The sequence below is a fragment of the Leuresthes tenuis genome, unplaced genomic scaffold, assembly GCF_036924035.1.
Source record: "Leuresthes tenuis unplaced genomic scaffold, fLeuTen1.0.hap1 SCAF_14, whole genome shotgun sequence".
In the NCBI taxonomy this organism is placed as follows: Eukaryota; Metazoa; Chordata; class Actinopteri; order Atheriniformes; family Atherinopsidae; genus Leuresthes; species Leuresthes tenuis.
The window spans coordinates 3,073,922-3,096,005 of NW_027325368.1; the positions used below are offsets into that span (position 1 = coordinate 3,073,922).

Consider the following 22,084-nt stretch of genomic DNA (forward strand, 5'->3'; position numbering starts at 1 on the left):
CCTGCTTTTTAAAGCACATTGAGTTGCACTTGTGTATGAAATGCTCTATACAAATAAAATTGCCTTGCCTTTGTGAATCAGAGAATACTTGTTATAAGTGTTATAAGTTAGTAAGTCTAATAAATAAACCAATTCCCTTCTGAGCAGCAGTGATGTAAATCAGTATCCAGATCATTTCAGGCCTCTACAGGCAACAATAGCTGTCACAGCCCAACTTTCCAGCTAAAAGACTCAAAGATCGGGCATTCAGAAGCACAAATGGGGGCGTGGAAGTCTGCTCCCAAGGGGGTTGGGAACCAGCGGGGGTGAAAAAAAGCAAACACGGAAAGACAACCAAACTCGGGACGAGCCGAGCTTCAGCTCTGATAAGTCGGTGCAGAAAGCCGTAGTCCAAGGTGACACAAAAGCACCTTTAATGCAGCAGCAGCAGCTGACTGATACTAAAGGCTGAACATTATGTCACCAACAGCACAACGTGTGCAGCTTAGAAGTAAAAAAAAGATCAAACTGCACACAGAAAGTCTTCCATCGAGTCATATCAGCTGCCATTTACTCACATTTAAACTCCGAATGAGGCTTCACAAAGAAAAATCTTCCCTTTTTTTTAAACACAGTGGTGCTCGAGAAATCTAATTACCGCCTGACATTTCAAAGCTCTGACATTTACTTCATCTTGCCGCATGGGACAAAATTAGAACCAGTTATCTGTTGAATTTAGAGTGTTGCTTAGTAAATGTCAGGTTCTATAAAGGGTTAATTAACAATCCAAACTCAACATCTATCCGTGCTGCATTCCCAGAATATTCCTTTAAAATGAAAGAACCAAGAAAGACCTCCAGCCAAAGCAGGCTGGGAGCATCAACCCCGTTATACCTGCTGTATGAGATGACTGCTGCAGATCACTGGCGGTACCAGAGGACTGAAAACCAAGAATTATGAGGATAATAACACGAAATACTGATGAACCAATTCAAGTTTTCTGCTGCTAAATCATTTAAGTGTGAAAATGTCCCAAAAATCCTAAAATTGCTCATTTTGTCTATCAAATCTCTCAATTAACACAGAGATTAACAGAGAAAAACACCAAAAAAGCACCTTTAAAGTTAAACACGCGGGTGTTGATCCATCTCCACATGGATCAACTTTTCTGGTTTGACCAGAGAACATCTAAGAGCATCTAAGAGCATCTAAATACCAAAAAGCTCTTTGTTATGAGGATAATAACACGAAATACTGATGAACCAATTCAAGTTTTCTGCTGCTAAATCATTTAAGTGTGAAAATGTCCCAAAAATCCTACAATTGCTCATTTTGTCTATCAAATCGCTCAATTAACACAGAGATTAACAGAGAAAAACACCAAAAAAGCACCTTTAAAGTTAAACACGCGGGTGTTGATCCATCTCTGCATGGAACAACTTTTCTGGTTTGACCAGAGAACATCTAAGAGCATCTAAATACCAAAAAGCTCTTTGTTATGAGGATAATAACACGAAATACTGATGAACCAATTCAAGTTTTCTGCTGCTAAATCATTTAAGTGTGAAAATGTCCCAAAAATCCTAAAATTGCTCATTTTGTCTAACAAATCGCTCAATTAACACAGAGATTAACAGAGAAAAACACCAAAAAAGCACCTTTAAAGTGTTGATCCATCTCCGCATGGATCAACTTTTCTGGTTTGACCAGAGAACATCTAAGAGCATCTAAATACCAAAAAGCTCTTTGTTCGAAGAGTCCAGGTCTGAGGATGGGATCCAGCAGGGATTATCACTGCTGCTCAGCGGGGGATCCCCTGGAACAATGTTTCCGCTTGTGGGTGCACATAACTCCAGCCCAAATCCCCGACCTGCTGGATTTAAGGTTGGCCCAGTTTGAAGAGGGATTCTGTTTTTTTTTTTTAATTTCTTGGCAACATCAGTGAGACAAAGAAAACCTGTGGAGCTGCTAAAATGGAACGGATTAAATCACGAGGAAGAAAAAAAGCTCCATTATTTGTGCGAGTTCTCGTGGTTGATAAGCACATCTCTGAGAATCAACGCTTGCAGTTAAGGTTTAACATCAGTCAACGTCAAAGGGACACACAAATGGACGTGATGACAGACTCTGGCGTGTCAAAACAAGCTCAAAATCTGTTAAAGATCCTCTAAAAGGCCTCAAATTAAACCTTCAACCATAACCAGTGACCAGCAACTCGACCAGCATGTCTTATCTGAAAATGGATGCTTAAAACAAGTCCAAAAGTGATGAAAATAAAGGATAACTGCATATGTTATGCATGATTTCAAGCACTGAATCACACGAGAACCTTAAAAATGTGTAAATTATTATTTTAAACTCCCCCTTTTTGACATTTTTCTCTACTTTATGCTCAGATCAGTGATTACACCTGACATCTGCACTGGAGTGATAACCTCATCCTTTCGTCTTTCGATTTAATGTAATCGATAAATGATTTATTTGATACAATCTCTGAAAACAGGGAGGAAAAAAAGCTGTTTTGGAGCTGAAGGGCACCTCAACAGATTTCTCACAGGTAGCCCCATCTATGATGATAAAAGAGCAGCTTATTTGACAACTTAAATGTTTGGCTTCCTAAATAAATGACGCTAAACAGAGTGATTGCGACACCTGGCAAGACAGAGCACCTCACTGAGAGGGAATTATGTCCCTTTATGGCATCAAAGACATGGAAAAAAGCCTCTAATTCTACCCAACAGCTTAATCCCATCAGAAACAGAACTGAGATTTCCTCACAAACCTCCTCTTTATTAATATATCACTCTCCTAACAGTCTTCTCGTTAATGTTGTGCCCTCCAGGCGTGATGATAACAATCACGGCACACAAAGAGTGAGCTTGCAGGCTCCACTGCAAATCTCAAATGCCTCTCCTCCCTCTTGAAATCCAAAGAGTATCATTTCGGAACTGAAAGCCGTCAAGTCCAATTAACAAGAGGACAACCAGGAAGCATCAGAGGCACTGTGTGCTCGGCTTTGTGAGGTAGAACAGCAGTAATGACAATAATACTTATCTTCCTGGGGCATAAGAAACATGAGCTTGCATCTTTTCTCTCGACTGGGTGAACAATAACCAAGGAAAGCTCAAAATGAGTTTGGCTACACAACTTCTGCAGAGAATTTCATGCCTTTGCTTATTAAATTATTACATTTAGAACATTTCAGCCAACAATACTTGTTTCAGGACTCCTGTAGCTTCATATTATCACCAAAACAGCTGAGCAGGAGGGCTGCGAACCATCTGTTGACCTTTAATTAAATGCATAAACCACTTATTTGTTCTACAGTTTAGCTAGGCAAGATTTAGCTTTTTTATTTTAGTAAAAAGTAGAAAGTATTCCTGCTCTGAGCATCTGTCATGAAGCCAAACACAAACCAATGCATCTCACCTCATTCCACAGCACTACAACCCACAGCTGGACGCCTGAATCCCAAGCAGCAAGCAGGCGCTTGAACGCACCGCCTCTCATCTGAAGCATGCATCAGGTCTCACCTTGCATCGTGGATCCCTGCTTCATGTCCTCACGGCTTTATTTTCTGCCTCCGCTACAAATGACAAAACTTCCCAAAGCTGCGGTGCCTCTCTCTCGCTGTCTGGCAGAGACGTGCGCACTCTCACATTCACACACATACGCACTCAAACAAAGGCTTTCAAACCCAGAACTCCACTCCCCTTTTTTTTTTTTTTGCTGTGGAGAGGGGAGGGCCGCGGTTGCCATGGTGATGCATCTCCTGCTGAGGCTAATTTGTGCCGGCCACTTGTAGGGTCTGAAAGTGACCGAGTGTGAGTGTGTGTGAGAGAAAAAAAAAGCAGGCTGTTTACATTCAAACGTGGCGGTGACTTTCGCTCACTGGAGCTGACGGTCGATGACCCGAAAATATACTTAAAACTGTTTGGATCTCACGGCACATCGTGAAAAAAGGATTTGCAGGCAAGTCAACTTCCTGTGTCTCCACATGATGATGTATACTTTCTACTGGCCACAAACATTCATAAAGAAGTCGGAGGGGATGGCAGAAGGTGCCAAATCTTGGACCTTTGTGAACCAGCAGCTGATGGAGATTCGATCTGCAGAGTTTATCCAACAGTCATGGTGCAATCTTTCACTTTTCTCCTCAGTCTGACCTGCCCATGTTAGGTTTTAGCATTAAAGATCAACTTTCTCATGGTTTACATGTGATATTCACGCAGGATATTGCATGAGCTTGCAAAGTAACGCTTGATCACAGCACAGATTTAAAAACCAAGTATTCAAACGGAGCCATTTACTGATAATCCAACTGAAGTCTTTGAGCTGAGATCAATACGGACCAGTTCTGATGACGACAAGAACAAAAATCAATAGACTGTAACCAGTTTAATTCATCTGTTGTCGTTCCTGTCAAATCACACACATACTGTGACGCTGCCAGCAGAGGACGGTTGCTGTGGCGATGAGGATCAGTGATGAGGGTGACAGCATTTTATGAGTGGGTGAGCTTCCTTTCATCCGTGTAAAACCATGACTCTGACTGTCGGTAGCACAAAATGCACAGTTGGATGAAGGAAAAAAGATATATATATATATATATATATATATATAGTTTGTATTTCAGTTTGAATATTTTCTATAACACATTGAGCAGGACTCAGTCAGAAAGGTCAAAGGTATCTCAACAGGACAAGGTTGAAAGTAAGAGTTGCTACGGTAACTTTTCAGTGTTTTTGAGTTGTGATAACTGGAAAATGGCATGATTGCCACCTTCCATGTGGGAGACCTGGGTTCAAATCCCCTGCATGAAAGGTATTACCTCCAGTAGGGGTCCTTAGGCAAGACCCCCTTCCCCTACCTGCCTACCTGTAAGTTGCTTTGGATAAAAGTCTGTCTGCTAAATGCATAAATATAAACATAAAATGGCCGGCTCATGCACAAACATGTCCTTGTTGTATTAAAAGCCAAAAGTCCACACATAACATAGTGCCAATATATTGATGTTTCCACACATACTGAACAAAAGTCCCATGACCCTGCAGGCTTCATCAACACCCGGATCAAACACATGCTTGTTAATCCCTTCCAGACCCGGCATGATGCTTCCCTCTTTCAAGCAGGAGCAGCTTCAATGTGATGCTTTTATTCTGAAGACAAATGACGAGACACAGTTTTTCCACTTGAAGATTGAAAGCGTGCCATGAAGCCTGTTTTCTTCTGAAAAACTGAAGGATCCCTTTCAGTCTCAGTGGTATTGTTAAGCACGTGCACACTCGCTCCGTGCACATTCCCCCCCTCGACACCTGCTCACAGTCAAACAGGCAGATGACAGGGACGCCTCTCGGGGTTTTTAGGGGCCACGTGCCGTGGCGCTCTGACCCCTGTGTCCCCCTGGGGAGGCACTAACACCCACTCCAGCTTCTCCCCCACTACATTAAGCTCCACTCAAAAGTCATCACGGTGCCGTGTTTAACATTCGATCTGAAGAGGAGTCCAGACTCATAAAAACCTGCCGGCTGTCCAGCTGCTCTCCCTCAGGACACTGAAAACATCCCTGTGGGTGTTTCTAAGTCCTGTAGTTAAGAATGTTTCTTCCTCTCTGTTCAAGGACTTCATAGGTTAAGTGTCACTCGTCCTCCTATCAGGGATAAAGCTTTACTGCATGGTCAGTAGGGCTGGGTAAAACAATCGATTTCATTTACATTTTGCAATATCGATTCGTAGGGCATGAGATTTCCAGCTTTAAGTAAGTACAAGTTTAAACTGTCCGATTTACAAGTTTGCACTTAAAACCTGTTGTTTATGGTGAAAAGAAAAAATAAAGTGCATTTGTATTTTGTAACACAGTTGAGTCATTTTCATTATTTAAGAGCAGATTGAATCGAATCGTGATTAATCGATGTGTTTCCTTAGAAAATTGGCCGTGATACCCAGCCCTAATGGTCAGTATGTTGTTATATTAGCTACATACATGTTACTGTGTGCAAAGGTAGTATTTTTATGCATTTATGAATTCTACAGTTTTAAGTCAGTGCTGCCACCACTGCATGAAACATGAAGAGAAGCTTCTCCTGCTGTCAGATTCTCTGCATGAGTAATAAGAAATATGAGGACTGTCGACCCACAGCTGCCAATTTTCCTTGAAAGAAATTCTCAAGTTTAGTTTTACGATTTATTATTTATCATATACCTGAAAAAAAAAACCCTAACATGTGCTAATGTCTGGCTTTTGAATACAAGTTTCACCGGCATCAGGTTCTGCATCAGATTACTCTCATAACCTCCGATCAGCAGAGATGGAAACACAACATCTGGATGCAGATGCTAATTTCCAATGAGGGTGCTGCGGTCGGGGCAACAAGAGTGGGAACAGCTCACTGTTTCTTTACAAAAACACAGGTTTAACGGCCGCTTAATCCCAAACGCAGACTCTAAAACTGACATAACAGCTCACAGACAAAAAGAGATGATCTTTTTTTAATCTGTCTGCAAGACAGCATCCAGGCTGATGAATGTGGTTCAGTCAAAATGAATAAATTATCCTGATCTTCTGAGAAAGTAATGCTCATCAGTAGTTGTTGCACACACAGCCTGCAGGATAGAGAGTGACGTCATCCCTTCATGGTAGTTATTGGATTGGTTCTGAATACATTTTAGCCCCGATTGCTACAACTAGCAATGGGACTGGATAAACGAGCTACTTTTGGTTAAAATAAATGGCAAAAACTGTCCATTTTTTCTCAGGTTTTTCCCAGCTAGCAGACCCAATCAGACAAATTATCCGTCAACAGATTAAAGTGCGAACATCAAAGTTTCAGACTGAAACAGGAAGTTACAAATCAGACGAAATCAGCCTCACGGGCCTTTCAGCCTCATCCATCCATCCCATAACGCTCAAGTCCTCCAAGAAGAAATCATCTCAGCTCTGAAACCGACTTCATTTCATGTTTTTAGTTTGAAATCAGTCAGTCACCGCCGACCTTTCAGAAACCTTTTAAAGACGCTAAAGACACCTAAAGACCACATTTAAAGCATGCTTAGGCAGCTCAAGATGGCCAAACACTTTGGTTCTTGATAGCTTGGACAGAAAGTCGCAATCCCTCCTCAAAAAAATGAATTAAGTCATGAAAACTCGAGAGAAGAAACCATCTGATCAGCACTGCAGATGCACAAAGAACAGACTTACATTGGCAAACACAAGGGTCCTCTGTGTGAATCAGGAAAGGCAACAGAGGGACTCTCAGACTCAAATCCCCTCACAGTGACGGTTGCTGACGGTAGCTGCGTTACATCTGCGTCACAAATCTCCAGCTATCTACATCTGACTCCATCGCAGCTGCCCAGCGGAGACATGAGTTATTTCACAAGAGCTGAAGGTTGTATGTTAGAAAACTGGCAACAAAGCAAACAAAACCACAATCCTGTGTCATGCTCCATTTCCAGGAAAGCCTCAAATCCACATTTTTTCCAGTTTTATTGACTTTCCTCACAGTGGGTTCCACTTCTGGACTGAAAAGTACATTAAATTGTTGTTATTTTATGTGTAAAAAGAGATAAACAGCAACACTTTAGGCTCATTTGAGAGTCTATGGTTATTGATTAGTCTCAACAACAAGCAGAAGAAGAAAATGTTCCAGGTCCAGATTTCAGCTCCACAGATGTTACGATTCCACACTGTTTTAAGGAGCATGTTTCCTCTGTGTGGTCCAGGAAGTGAAAGGATGTGGCTGGCATGCATATGCACCATGAGAGGTGAAGACAGGCAACGATACTGAAGAAAAAAAGCTCCAACGATGATTAGAAAGGAAAGAGAGGGTTAGCTGTGATCTACGGTTTGTTTAACCTGCCGGCTCGACACAAACAAACCCCGAGTCAGGGGTTTTAAATGCGTGTGCTACATGTTAAGTGAGGCCGATCAGCGTCTGCGTCGGACAACTCTCCTGCGTCTGCGTCCACCAGTGGCCCTACGGACTCTCCGGCGTCTGCGAACGGGGCGAGAAGCCTGTCTGCGTCTGCGTCTTCTAGCCATTGTTACAATGTTGTGGAGAGCAGCTTGAGGAGGGGGTTCTATTTATAAACTCTGGAGATATCACTTTGTGATGTCACTGATGACACTGTAACATTTTGTGACAATCTTAAAAGCGCGAAGTGACGTCATCAGTGATGTCATCAGTGATGTCATCAGTGATGTCATCAGTGATGTCATCAGTGATGTCATCAGTGACAGATAAAAATCCTCATTGAGCTGAATCGTTGGAATCTTCAGAGCTGCAGAGAAACTGCAGCGACATGAACTAAAAAAATACTGGAGAAAAACTTTTCTGTAACCTGCTTCAGTGCCCACAGCTCTTACTCTGCAGGAATCAAGGTTTTTTTTCACTAAAACACTGGAAGATGTGTCTTTGTGTCTTCTCTGTGAGACAAAGGCCATTTCTGGATACCAAGAAGTCCAGACTTGTGCACTTCGCAGTACGTACTTGGCACGTTTGGGTCAGACTACGGTTATTCTGCATTTGAGACACTCTGTGAGGTCAAAGTTAACCACGAAGCTGAACAGGAAGCAGCACAAATAAAGAGGCAGATCCGAATTTTCAAGATATTCTAAAGATTCAAGTACATGAATCAACCTCTTTTGAAATCTAAAGACATACGTTTTCGGTGAAAATCCTGCATTCTGGGAGATGCATCCTCTGTAAAATGGGTAGAGGAACTTTGACTTTACGGGCTTTGATGCGTATTTATTTGGAAAAGCACTCGGGATGCGACTGATGACATTTCACAAAAACACAAGTACCGACAAGTGTGCATATTGAAAAACGACAAATTTCCCTCTGACTCGCATCGAAAGTTGCTCTTAACTCCACCGTGGAAACCCCAATTGCCACTTGGAACGCTGGGAGCTGAAGCACATTTGATCATCAGCAGCTTCTGTCATCTCTGGTAGATTCAGCTTAAACCATCTGGCAGGTAACAAGAGACAAAGGACGGCATCTTCCACAGTGAGATTCTTCAGGTCAATGTGATGTATGACATCATGTGTAGTGATGTCACTTGCGTTGTGAGGTCATAAAGGACTATTATATTGGTTAGCAACACAGCTCAATTAGACTCCGCCCACACACTAAACTACAAAGCACTGTCAGAGGGAATGACAACTTTCCCCAGTTGTCTTGTGATGAATGGCCGAAACAACCAATGAGGCAAAGGATGTGGCTGGAATGATGATGTCATGACAGGCAACGATACTGAAGAAAAAAAGATGGCTCCAAAGTTGATGAGAAGGGACAGAGAGGGTTAGCTGGGAAAAAAAAGAGTGATCTACGGTTTGTTTGACCTGCCGGCTCTCCAGGTCATCGCCACAAACAACAAAGAAAAGAAAGGTTTATCTTTACAGAATAAACCTGCCTGAAATTTCTGAAACGGAAACTACAGCTCTGCAGCCACGACACAAACCCCGAGTCAGGGGTTTTAAATGCGTGTGCTACATGCTAAGTGAGGCCGATCAGCGTCTGCGTCGGACAACTCTCCTGCGTCTGCGTCCACCAGTGGCCCTACGGACTCTCCGGCGTCTGCGAACGGGGCGAGAAGCCTGTCTGCGTCTGCGTCTTCTAGCCATTGTTACAATGTTGTGGAGAGCAGCTTGAGGAGGGGGTTCTATTTATAAACTCTGGAGATATCACTTTGTGATGTCACTGAACGTATGTCATCAGGGACACAACCTTGTGATGGCATCTAATTACGAAGATGTCATCAGTGACATCACTGTGATGTCATCGATGACATGAGGGCGATGTCACAGTGATGTCATCACATTGAGATCAATTACATAAGAGTGATGTCATCAGTGACATCACAGTGACGTCATCAGTGACATCACTCTGATGTCATCAGTGTCATGGATCGTCACAGACAATCAATTACATCAGTGGTCACAGTGATGTAATCAGAAATCAGTTATCATCACTTCAGTGTCAATAACATCACTGTGACATCACAGCGATGTCATCAGTTACATCAATTTGATGTCAGTGATTGTCTCATTGACATCGATGACTTCAGAGTGATGTCACAGTGATGTATTCAGTGACGTAATATCTTGTTATGGCATCCAATTTCTATGACGTCAGTAGTGACATCATATGATGACTACCATGTGGCAGCTTTCTCCACCTTCCGCCACTGTAATACCAACATCACTGAAGGAGACAGAGATCCTGCCCTATACTCACACAGGTACATCCGACCATCATGGAGCAACCTTGGCATTTTCTATGGAGTAGCTCAGGAAATAGTTGCTGGATTTGTTGTGAGTTGCTATTTTTTAAAAACTGCTAGTTGAAAAGTTACTGAAAGGATCTGAAAAGTAGTTAAATCTGGTGACAAACCAGACCAAACCAGACCAAGTTGGCAACACTGGACACAGGTCACTGATACAAGTGTCCACAGGTAGAAAACATTAGTGTGCAGGAGCTACTTTGCCCAAAAGAGGGATAACAGGGAAAACTAGCTAAAAAAAGCGTGATGATTTAAGAAATCCCAACGGCTAAAGAAAAGAAAGGTTTATCTTTACAGAGAAATTTCTGAAACTGAAACTACAGCTCTGCAGCCACGACACAAACCCCTGACAAGAAGTTTTAAATGCGTGTGCTACATGCTAAGTGAGGCCGATCAGCGTCTGCGTCGGACAACTCTCCTGCGTCTGCGTCCACCAGTGGCCCTACGGACTCTCCGGCGTCTGCGAACGGGGCGAGAAGCCTGTCTGCGTCTGCGTCTTCTTGCCATTGTTACAATGTTGTGGAGAGCAGCTTGAGGAGGGGGTTCTATTTATAAACTCTGGAGATATCATTTTGTGATGTCACTGAACGTATGTCATCAACCTTGTGATGGCATCTAATTACGAAGATGTCATCAGTGACATCACTGTGATGTCATCGATGACATGAGGGCAATGTCACAGTGTCATCACATTGAGATCAATTACATAAGAGTGACGTCATCAGTGACATCACAGTGACATCACAGTGACGTCATCAGTGACATCACTCTGATGTCATCAGTGTCATGGATCGTCACAGTGACAATCAATTACATCAGAGTGATGTCACAGTGATGTAATCAGTAATCAGTTATCGTCACTTCAGTGTCAATAACATCACTGTGACATCACAGCGATGTCATCAGTTTCATCAATTTGATGTCAGTGATTGTCACATTGACATCGATGACTTCAGAGTGATGTCACAGTGATGTATTCAGTGGCGTAACATCTTGTCATGGCATCCAATATCTATGACGTCATCAGTGACATCATATGATGTCATCAGTGACATCATATGATGCTCCATCCGACCATCATGGACCATCATGGAGCAACCTTGGCATTTTCTATGGAGTAGCTCAGGAAATAGTTGCTGGATTTGTTGTGAGTTGCTATTTTTTAAAAACTGCTAGTTGAAAAGTTACTGAAGAGATCTGAAAAGTAGTTAAATCTGGTGACAAACCAGAGCAAACCAGACCAAGTTGGCAACACTGGACACAGGTCACTGATACAAGTGTCCACAGGTAGAAAACATTAGTGTGCAGGAGCTACTTTGCCCAAAAGAGGAATAACAGGGAAAACTAGCTAAGAAAAAAAGCGCAATGATTTAAAAAATCCAAATGGCTAAAGAAAAGAAAGGTTTATCGTTACAGAATAAACCTGCCTGAAATTTCTGAAACTGAAACTACAGCTCTGCAGCCACGACACAAACCCCGAGTCAGGGGTTTTAAATGCGTGTGCTACATGCTAAGTGAGGCCGATCAGCGTCTGCGTCGGACAACTCTCCTGCGTCTGCGTCCACCAGTGGCCCTACGGACTCTCCGGCGTCTGCGAACGGGGCGAGAAGCCTGTCTGCGTCTGCGTCTTCTTGCCATTGTTACAATGTTGTGGAGAGCAGCTTGAGGAGGGGGTTCTATTTATAAACTCTGGAGATATCACTTTGTGATGTCACTGATGACACTGACATTTTAACAAGCGTGAAGTGATGTCATCAGTGATGTCATCAGTCACTGTGATGTCATTGATGACATCAGAGTCATCACCACGGTGACTTTTATAGAAATGCTGACATGATTAGCTCAGTTTCCAAATACATTTTGTATTGAAAAAAAAGTTTTTTACGAGTGGCAAACCAGACAAAACCAGAGCACATCTGGTACCTACACTGGACCAATCACTTTCCCTTACGTCATCGTGCCAACGTCCAGCCAATCGTAGAATGTGACGTCACCAACAGGCGCAGGGCCCCGAGCAGATCTGGTACCTACACCGCCACAGAGATCCTGCCCTATACTCACACAGGTACATCCGACCATCATGGAACAACCTTGGCATTTTCTATGGAGTAGCTCAGGAAATAGTTGCTGGATTTGTTGTGAGTCGCTTTTTTTGTAAGACTGCTAGTTGAAAAGTTACTGAAAGGATCTGAAAAGTAGTTAAATCTGGTGACAAACCAGAGCAAACCAGACCAAGTTGGGACTGATACAAGTGTACATTACGTGTCCACAGGTAGAAAACATTAGTGTGCAGGAGCTACTTTGCCCAAAAGAGAGTAGCTCTCCCTTATTTTTTATAAGCACACTTCCTCTGTGAACTAATCAACCAAAATATAACAGGGAAAACTAGCTAAGAAAAAAAGCGTGATGATTTAAAAAATCCCAACGGCTAAAGAAAAGAAAGGGTTATCTTTACAGAGAAATTTCTGAAACTGAAACTACAGCTCTGCAGCCACGACACAAACCCCTGACAAGAAGTTTTAAATGCGTGTGCTACATGCTAAGTGAGGCCGATCAGCGTCTGCGTCGGACAACTCTCCTGCGTCTGCGTCCACCAGTGGCCCTACGGACTCTCCGGCGTCTGCGAACGGGGCGAGAAGCCTGTCTGCGTCTGCGTCTTCTAGCCATTGTTACAATGTTGTGGAGAGCAGCTTGAAGAGGGGGTTCTATTTATAAACTCTGGAGATATCATTTTGTGATGTCACTGATGACACTGACAACAGCACAGAAACGTTATGACATCACAAAAGCAAGATTCACAAGATGGAATGACATAGATGACATCACCGTAACGTCATCAGAGTGATAACTGATGTGATTTTAAAAGTCATAAAAGTCAGAAACCAGAAATCATACCACCCTTATCCAGAAAGAGCTGAACGTATGTCATCAGTGGCATCACTGTGAGGTCATCAGTCACTGTGATGTGATCAGTCACTGTGATGTCATCGTTGACATCAGAGCGATGTCACAGTGACATCACTGTGATTCATCAGTGTCATGGATCGTCACGTTGACAATCAATTACATCAGAGTGATGTCATCACTCCGGTGTCATCAATAACATCACTGTGATGTCACAGCGATGTCATCCGTTACAAAACATTTATGACATCCAATTTCTATGATGTCATCAGTGACATCACTGTGATGTTATTAGTTACATCAATTTGATGTCATCAGTGACAGTAATCGTCACATTGACATCAATAACAGAGTGATGTCACATCATCAAATTGACAATCAGTGAGATTAGAGTGACGTCACAGTGACATCACAGTAATGTATTCAGTGACGTAACATCTTGTTATGGCATCTTATGATGACATCATATGACGTCATCAGTGACATCTTATGATGACTACCATGTGGCAGCTTCCTCCACCTTCCGCCACTGTATTATACCAACATCACTGAAGGAGACAGAGATCCTGCCCTATACTCACACAGGTCCGACCATCATGGAGCAACCTTGGCATTTTCTATGGAGTAGCTCAGGAAATAGTTGCTGGATTTATTGTGAGTTGCTATTTTTTAAAAACTGCTAGTTGAAAAGTTACTGAAAGGATCTGAAAAGTAGTTAAATCTGGTGACAAACCAGATCAAATCGTACCAAGTTGGCACTGATATAAGTGTCCACAGGTAGAAAACATTAGTGTGCAGGAGCTACTTTGCCCAAAAGAGAGTAGCTCACCCTTATTTTTTATAAGCACACTTCCTCTGTGAACTATTCAACCAAAATATAACAGGGAAAACTAACTAAGAAAAATGATGATTTAAAAAATCCAAACGGCTAAAGAAAAGAAAGGTTTATCTTTACAGAGTAAACCTGCCTGAAATGTTTTAAACTGAAACTACAGCTCTGCAGCCACGACACAAACCCCTGACAAGAAGTTTTAAATGCGTGTGCTACATGCTAAGTGAGGCCGATCAGCGTCTGCGTCGGACAACTCTCCTGCGTCTGCGTCCACCAGTGGCCCTACGGACTCTCCGGCGTCTGCGAACGGGGCGAGAAGCCTGTCTGCGTCTGCGTCTTCTTGCCATTGTTACAATGTTGTGGAGAGCAGCTTGAGGAGGGGGTTCTATTTATAAACTCTGGAGATATCACTTTGTGATGTCACTGATGACACTGACAACAGCATAGAAATGTTATGACATCACAAAAGCAAGATTCACAAGATGGAATGTCATAGATGACATCACCGTAACGTCATCAGAGTGAGGTCCCACTGATGTGATTTTAAAAGTCATAAAAGTCAGAAACACCAGAAATCATACCACATCCAGAAAGAGCTGAACGTATGTCATCAGTGACATCACAGTGATGTCATCAGTGACATCACTGTGATGTCATCAGTCACTGTGATGTCATCAAATTGAGATAAATGACATCAGTGTCATGGATCGTCACGGTGACAATCAATTACATCAGTGATGTCACAGCGATGTCATCTGTTACAAAACATTTATGACATACAATTTCTATGATGTCATCAGTGACATCACTGTGATGTTATTAATTACATCAATTTGATGTCGTCAGTGACAGTAATCGTCACATTGACACCAATAACAGTGATGTCACATCATCAAATTGACATCAATGACATCACTGTGATGTCAGAGTGATCGTCAAATTGACAATCAGTGAGATTAGAGTGACGTCACAGCGATGTATTCAGTGACGTTACATCTTGTTATGGCATCCAATATCTATGACGTCATCAGTGACATCATATGGAGTTATGGAGTAGCTCAGGAAATAGTTGCTGGATTTGTTGTGAGTCGCTTTTTTTGAAAAACTGCTCGTTGAAAAGTTACTGAAAGGATCTGAAAAGTGGTTAAATCTGGTGACAAACCAGAGCAAACCAGAGCAAACCAGACCAAGTTGGGACTGATACAAGTGTACATTACGTGTCCACAGGTAGAAAACATTAGTGTGCAGGAGCTACTTTGCCCAAAAGAGGAATAACAGGGAGAACTAGCTAAGAAAAAAAGCGTGATGATTTAAAAAATCCAAACGGCTAAAGAAAAGAAAGTTTATCTTTACAGAGTAAACCTGCCTGGAATTTCTGAAACTGAAACTACAGCTCTGCAGCCACGACACAAACCCCTGACAAGAAGTTTTAAATGCGTGTGCTACATGCTAAGTGAGGCCGATCAGCGTCTGCGTCGGACAACTCTCCTGCGTCTGCGTCCACCAGTGGCCCTACGGACTCTCCGGCGTCTGCGAACGGGGCGAGAAGCCTGTCTGCGTCTGCGTCTTCTAGCCATTGTTACAATGTTGTGGAGAGCAGCTTGAGGAGGGGGTTCTATTTATAAACTCTGGAGATATCACTTTGTGATGTCACTGATGACACTGACATTTTAACAAGCGTGAAGTGATGTCATCAGTGATGTCATCAGTCACTGTGATGTCATTGATGACATCAGAGTCATCACCACGGTGATGTCATCACATTGACATCAATGACATCAGAGTGATGTCATCAGTAATATAACATCTCGGTCCTTTCAGTGTTAGGTCCAGCTTTGGATGTTACGTCTGGCTTTTGACCAGAAATGTGACCCTTTCTGCTTCTTTCTTTCTTTCTTTCTTTCTTTCTTTCTTTCTTTCTTTCTTTCTTTCTTTCTTTCTTTCTTTCTTTCTTTCTTTCTTTCTTTCTTTCTTTCTTTCTTTCTTTCTTTCTTTCTTTCTTTCTTTCTTTCTTTCTTTCTTTCTTTCTTTCTTTCTTCTTTCTTTTCCTTTCTTTCTTTCTTTCTTTTTTTCTTTTCCTTTCTTTCTTTCTTTCTTTTTTTCTTTTCCTTTCTTTCTTTCTTTCTTTTTTCTTTTTCTTTCTTTCTTTTTCTTTTCCTTTCTTTCTTTTCCTTTCTTTCTTTCTTTCTTTCTTTCTTTCTTTCTTTCTTTTCTTTCTTTTTTTCTTTTCCTTTCTTTCTTTTTTCTTTTTCTTTCTTTCTTTCTTTCTTTTTTTCTTTTCCTTTCTTTCTTTCTTTCTTTCTTTTTTCTTTTTCTTTCTTTCTTTTTCTTTTCCTTTCTTTATTTTTCTTTCTTTCTTTCTTTCTTTTTTTCTTTTCCTTTCTTTCTTTCTTTCTTTCTTTTTTCTTTTTCTTTCTTTCTTTTTCTTTTCCTTTCTTTCTTTTCCTTTCTTTCTTTCTTTCTTTCTTTCTTTTCTTTCTTTTTTTCTTTTCCTTTCTTTCTTTTTTCTTTTTCTTTCTTTCTTTCTTTCTTTTTTTCTTTTCCTTTCTTTCTTTTTCTTTTCCTTTCTTTCTTTTTCTTTCTTTCTTTCTTTCTTTCTTTCTTTCTTTCTTTCTTTCTTTCTTTTCTTTCTTTTTTTCTTTTCCTTTCTTTCTTTTTTCTTTTTCTTTCTTTCTTTCTTTCTTTCTTTTCCTTTCTTTCTTTTTTTCTTTTCCTTTCTTTCTTTCTTTTCCTTTCTTTCTTTCTTTCTTTCTTTTTTCTTTTTCTTTCTTTCTTTTTCTTTTCCTTTCTTTATTTTTCTTTCTTTCTTTCTTTCTTTCTTTCTTTTCCTTTCTTTCTTTCTTTCTTTCTTTTTTCTTTTTCTTTCTTTCTTTTTCTTTTCCTTTCTTTATTTTTCTTTCTTTCTTTCTTTCTTTTTTTCTTTTCCTTTCTTTCTTTCTTTCTTTCTTTTTTCTTTTTCTTTCTTTCTTTTTCTTTTCCTTTCTTTCTTTTCCTTTCTTTCTTTCTTTCTTTCTTTCTTTTCTTTCTTTTTTTCTTTTCCTTTCTTTCTTTTTTCTTTTTCTTTCTTTCTTTCTTTCTTTTTTTCTTTTCCTTTCTTTCTTTTTCTTTTCCTTTCTTTCTTTTTCTTTCTTTCTTTCTTTCTTTCTTTCTTTCTTTCTTTCTTTCTTTCTTTCTTTTCTTTCTTTTTTTCTTTTCCTTTCTTTCTTTTTTCTTTTTCTTTCTTTCTTTCTTTCTTTCTTTCTTTTCCTTTCTTTCTTTTTTTCTTTTCCTTTCTTTCTTTCTTTTCCTTTCTTTCTTTCTTTCTTTTCCTTCCTTCCTTCCTTCCTTCCTTCCTTCCTTCCTTCCTTCCTTCCTTCCTTCCTTCCTTCCTGTTTTGCTGGTGTCAGGAGTTCCTTTATTACATCACATTTTATGTCACATCAGCCGATAAACACGACTTGAATTCAGTTTGTTGTAAATACTGATGATATCCTGTCAGAAACTACAGACACAGCGCAGAGGTTGAATCACAAATCCACTTTCGCTCCACTAACATTCGAGTGCATCAGCTCTGCATCGTCTAGCAGGTTGCTTGGCAACCTGAGGTTAAAGGTCACCAGCGGGGCCAGACACGTCTCATTCCTGTCTGGTGCTCTGAGTGAGACGCCTGTTTGATGACTAAATGACGACAGATTCACACACACTGCTAACATTTACCAAACCCAGTGAGTGTGGGACAGATGTGTTCGACAGCATTGGTGTCGGTGACTCACCTTGTGCGTGTTTGGCTTGATGCATCGAATGAAATATGGGTTGGAAGTGCTGAGTGTGGCCATCAGGGAGTGCAAAGAGTCCTGAAACAAGACAAAAACTCTTTCAGATCTACTGCTGACAGTGTAGCTCCCGTGTTTCCATCATCTTCAGCTGTAAAAGATGCTACTATGATCAAGCTAAGCATCACTGCTACTAACACCTCCAATTTCTATGAGATTTACAGCCACTACTGCACTGACTACAACTATTAAAACATATAAACGTAGAAACTGAAAATTACAACTGCTTCTGCCATTTTGTTCAAGTATTACTAAAGTTATTTAGCTGTTATTTAGCTGTTATTTAGCTGTTATTTAGCTGTTATTTAGCTGTTATTTAGCTATTATTTAGCTGTTATTTAGCTGTTATTTAGCTGTTATTTAGCTATTATTTAGCTGTTATTTAGCTGTTATTTAGCTGTTATTTAGCTGTTATATTGCTGTTATTTAGCTGTTATTTAGCTATTATTTAGCTGTTATTTAGCTGTTATTTAGCTGCACTATTACCATTATCTGTACCTCTAAAGTTCTACTTGTAATTACCTACTGCTGCAAAACTCCTTCACACTGTTTTCTATATCAATGAGACTCATTTTCTTTAAATCATTCCCACTCTCACTACCATATTGACTGCTACAACAATCAGTCCCAAAGCCTCACCTGCTACAATTTCTTGTGCTTTTTTTTGCCATTTTCTAAAAAGCCAACAGTTCTGAGAAACTTTTCCTTGTAAAGATCAACAAGCTCTGCTGTGTCTGTGCAGCCAGCTGCAGTATTCAGCTCTGATGAAGAGTGTTTTAGGAGATGTTGTTCATTTGTGACTAACCTTAAACTGCAAGCTGACCGTGGGCCGCCTGTGCTTGGAGCTGCTCTTCAGGGTGTCCTGTTTGTTGCGGCTCAGGACGTGCTCAAACAGATCATAGACAAAGTCCAGCCTGGCAGACAGGGAAAAGCAACAGTTAGAATGACTGGAAACCTGCAGTGAATCACCCACAACAAGTGTTTTATATAGCTTGATTATTGTCATGTTGATGTGGCTCAGATCAACTTCATTCTTATGTTTTACTGTGTTTAAAATGTGTGCATTTGTCACAGTCTACTGGTTTTGTTGCTTCATCTTTTGGATTTCCATGAGTTTTAATCGTTTGGCTTTGTTTCACACCTTGGTTCAGTCACTAATCATCAGTCACCTCCCTCAGAATATATACTACTAAGTTTCCTTTGTACTCTTCTTGGTTGTCGTCATATTTTCTTCATCTTCACCCTCACTCAAGTCGAGTTTCCTTCAGTTTACCTCTCCCTGCTCTGTTTACTGGATTTATGGACAACCTGCCTTTATTTCAGATGCAGTTTACTCCTCATCCTCTTGCCTCCTGCCTGTGAGCAGCATTTGACTCCACCCCACACTCCTTGTTTGACATTTTTTAAACTTTCTCATGCCTGGGGGGCGTAAAAGATTCATAAGTGGGTGCTTACTGAGGAGCCCGAGACCACAGAGTACACACACTTTACACTTTAAAAGGAAATGTGTGGAATAATGACGAAGCTGCTAAAGATGAAGTTAGCCGACCTGCTCTCCCTCAGCATGTTGAGGACATCGTCTCTGAAAGTGTCTCTGTTCTTCTCCAGCGTCCCCCTCACATCGTACACCACCTGCAAACAGCCACAAAGGTGCATCGAAGTTACACAGAAACAAATAAAAGGCACCCAGACAGGTGATTCTCCATGAATCCGCTCCTTTAAAGCTTTGATGTGATGGACTTACCTCTCCTGCATAGTGTTTGACTCCAAAGTTGTGCACAGCAACACGAGGTTTCACATAAAACGGGTTTTTCTGTAGCAAAACAAAGGATAAAGTTGAATTAATCTCAGCGCAGCTCTGAAACAATGAGAAAAACAGCAATAAAAACAGACTTTGACCTGTAGCGGGTCAACCTGTGACTCAGCTGCTTCAAACTGAGAGAAACATTTATTTCTGCTTTCAGATGTTGCTGCAAAGAAACAAGCTAGCTGCACAGTTCTTCTTTCGTCCTCCCTTCAACAGCGTTTCACTCAGAGAGCTCTTTCACAACCCTTAAAACTTTATTTATCTGAAATATTAAATACGAGCTTGCATCGATTCAACTTAAAAGTCTTAAAGACTTTCTCACTGGTGTTTAAATCTTGTCAAACTGTTTGTTACTTAATGAGATTGTTAGTGATTTGCTAAAAGCTAAATAAGCTAAAACGATATTAAACATGTATCTGAAGCAGTTTGCCGTAAGATTCAGAGAAACATTGGAACGAAGAAGAAACGAGGGAGTTGTGGAAATATAAATGCACTGATTCAAAATGTTTAACATCTTTAGAGATGGAACATTTACGAGTCCACATTAAACTCATTTATAGGTCCATAAATTCGCTTTAATGGTCCATTGGAAGAGCTTTGCTCAGTTTAATCTTTTCATTGATGAAGCGCTTCTTGTCACCTTCAGGCTGAGATGGTTTGTTATAAGAATAAATGAACGATTCAGGTTTATATTAGTCGGGTTTTTAAGGCCAGTCGTACATGTAAATGGAAACTTACACCCCGTCCTATAGAATCCAGGAATGGTTATGACTTAATTAGTTCAGGACCAGGCTGGAAGTGAGCCGCTGTGGCTGCTTTAAATTCATTCTCATCTTTAAGATTTTTGATGTTAGATCTAATCTGTTGCGTCTTCGTTCCCTTTGTGGGAAAATTTGTGGTCATATGAGGGCGATATTACCAAAAACCTACAGGTGAGACACACAGGTTGTCACGGTAACTTAAGGTCAACAAAAACGAGCTGGAGACGTACTGAGTGCTGGCTGTGGAGCTTCTCCAGTAAGGTGTCATCTGTGGCTTTGGGGAAGTGACTCTCCTCATTCATTAGTGCCAGGAGACCCAGTTTCTATGGAAACACAAAGATAATCTTTATGGTATCATCTTCGTTACAAATTCAGACTTCACCTCTGAAATCAACACATCGATATTTGGTCTATTTTTGTCTTTTTCATGTTCTAATATCTGTACTTTTAACACATTATCATTGCTTCTTGCTGCTGTAAAACAGTGTTTCAGGTCAATATTTAGTACAAATATTTCCCAAACCATTTTAAATGAGGTTAAATGCATGAAGTTTCAGTATACAGAACAAGTCACATACCTTTTCAATCAAATCCAGACACTCTCCATTGTCCATCCAGTTGATGTCGACCCAAACAAGACCCTCTCTGCAGGGAAGAAGCAGAACAAAACTCAAAGGCAGCATTTTTAAACTGGAGAGTTGGCATTCGTTGGAATTATTTAAGTCTTCAAGGACAGATTCATCATCAAACAACTGATAAATGATTAACTTTTGATGCTGATCCAAAATCGTGGTTAAGGGACCAGACTAAAATCATTACAGATTAGCAGCTTTGTGGTATTTTCGTTCTGTTTAACCCTGAAAAAATAAAGAAATACAACCAGTTTCTGTGGCTCAAGCCTTTAAGGCAGTTATCTCATCAGCCAGAACTTTTTTAAGTGGCTGGAAAAGCTCTTCTTGTTCTTTTGATTAAGATTAGCTGTAAAAAGCATCATTGGTGAACAACCTCCACCTACTTGTTGTATTCAAGTTGCTCCAGGGAGAAAATGTGCTTGTTGAAATATTCCTGCAGCTTCTCATTTGCATAGTTGATGTTGAACTGCTCAAAGCGGTTAACCTGTGGGGAACGAAATCAGGCAAATATTACGACCAAAAAGCAAAGAAGATAGTTCATGAGCTGAAATACAATTATTCTGCTCTCTGTGACTGATTTTCTTGTGGTAAACACACCTCAAAGTTCTCAAATCCAAAGATATCCAAGATGCTGATGGATTTGAAGTCTTCTCTGCCCCTGATGCGGTTGTTGAGCTTGTGGATTATCCAGTTGAAACACTGAGCATAAAGTGCCATGGCCATAGAGTCTCTGGAGTCCACCGCCTGCAGCCGGAAACGTCACATTTGTTCTTTAATCAGCGGTGTAAGTTCGTTTAAAGTCAACCTTTTATTGTCTAGTATCACCTGCCAGTTTTTAATGTAGATTAATATAAAAGCAAACACACCCTTTACTGTTAGCTGCAATGATTATTCAGTCAATAGACGACTAAAAAAGTCAATATACAGCAGAAGACAGGGTGACCTCTGCAGCACCGACAGTGTTCTTACTGTTTAATCAATCAAACAAATGAAAAAGCCACTTCTGGCCAGGGCCAAGTTACAGAGAAAACACTTAAACTCAGTGAGCTCCACACCCTCCTGCAGGTTTT

The 22,084-nt window shown here is 40.8% G+C and overlaps 1 protein-coding gene across 1 annotated transcript in view; it reads right to left on the minus strand.

The window, feature by feature from the left end:
• The window catches only part of myo10 (myosin X), a 204,754-nt gene that overhangs the window by 94,383 nt on the left and 88,287 nt on the right, over positions 1-22,084 (minus strand). Inside the window, exons 11-18 of the mRNA XM_072363296.1 lie at positions 21,612-21,758; positions 21,398-21,498; positions 20,961-21,027; positions 20,613-20,705; positions 19,559-19,627; positions 19,364-19,446; positions 18,620-18,728; positions 17,755-17,835 (exon numbers count right to left, since the gene is read on the minus strand). Of these exons, the coding sequence (XP_072219397.1) occupies positions 17,755-17,835; positions 18,620-18,728; positions 19,364-19,446; positions 19,559-19,627; positions 20,613-20,705; positions 20,961-21,027; positions 21,398-21,498; positions 21,612-21,758 (750 nt within the window). The remainder of the gene's footprint in view (positions 1-17,754; positions 17,836-18,619; positions 18,729-19,363; positions 19,447-19,558; positions 19,628-20,612; positions 20,706-20,960; positions 21,028-21,397; positions 21,499-21,611; positions 21,759-22,084) is intronic.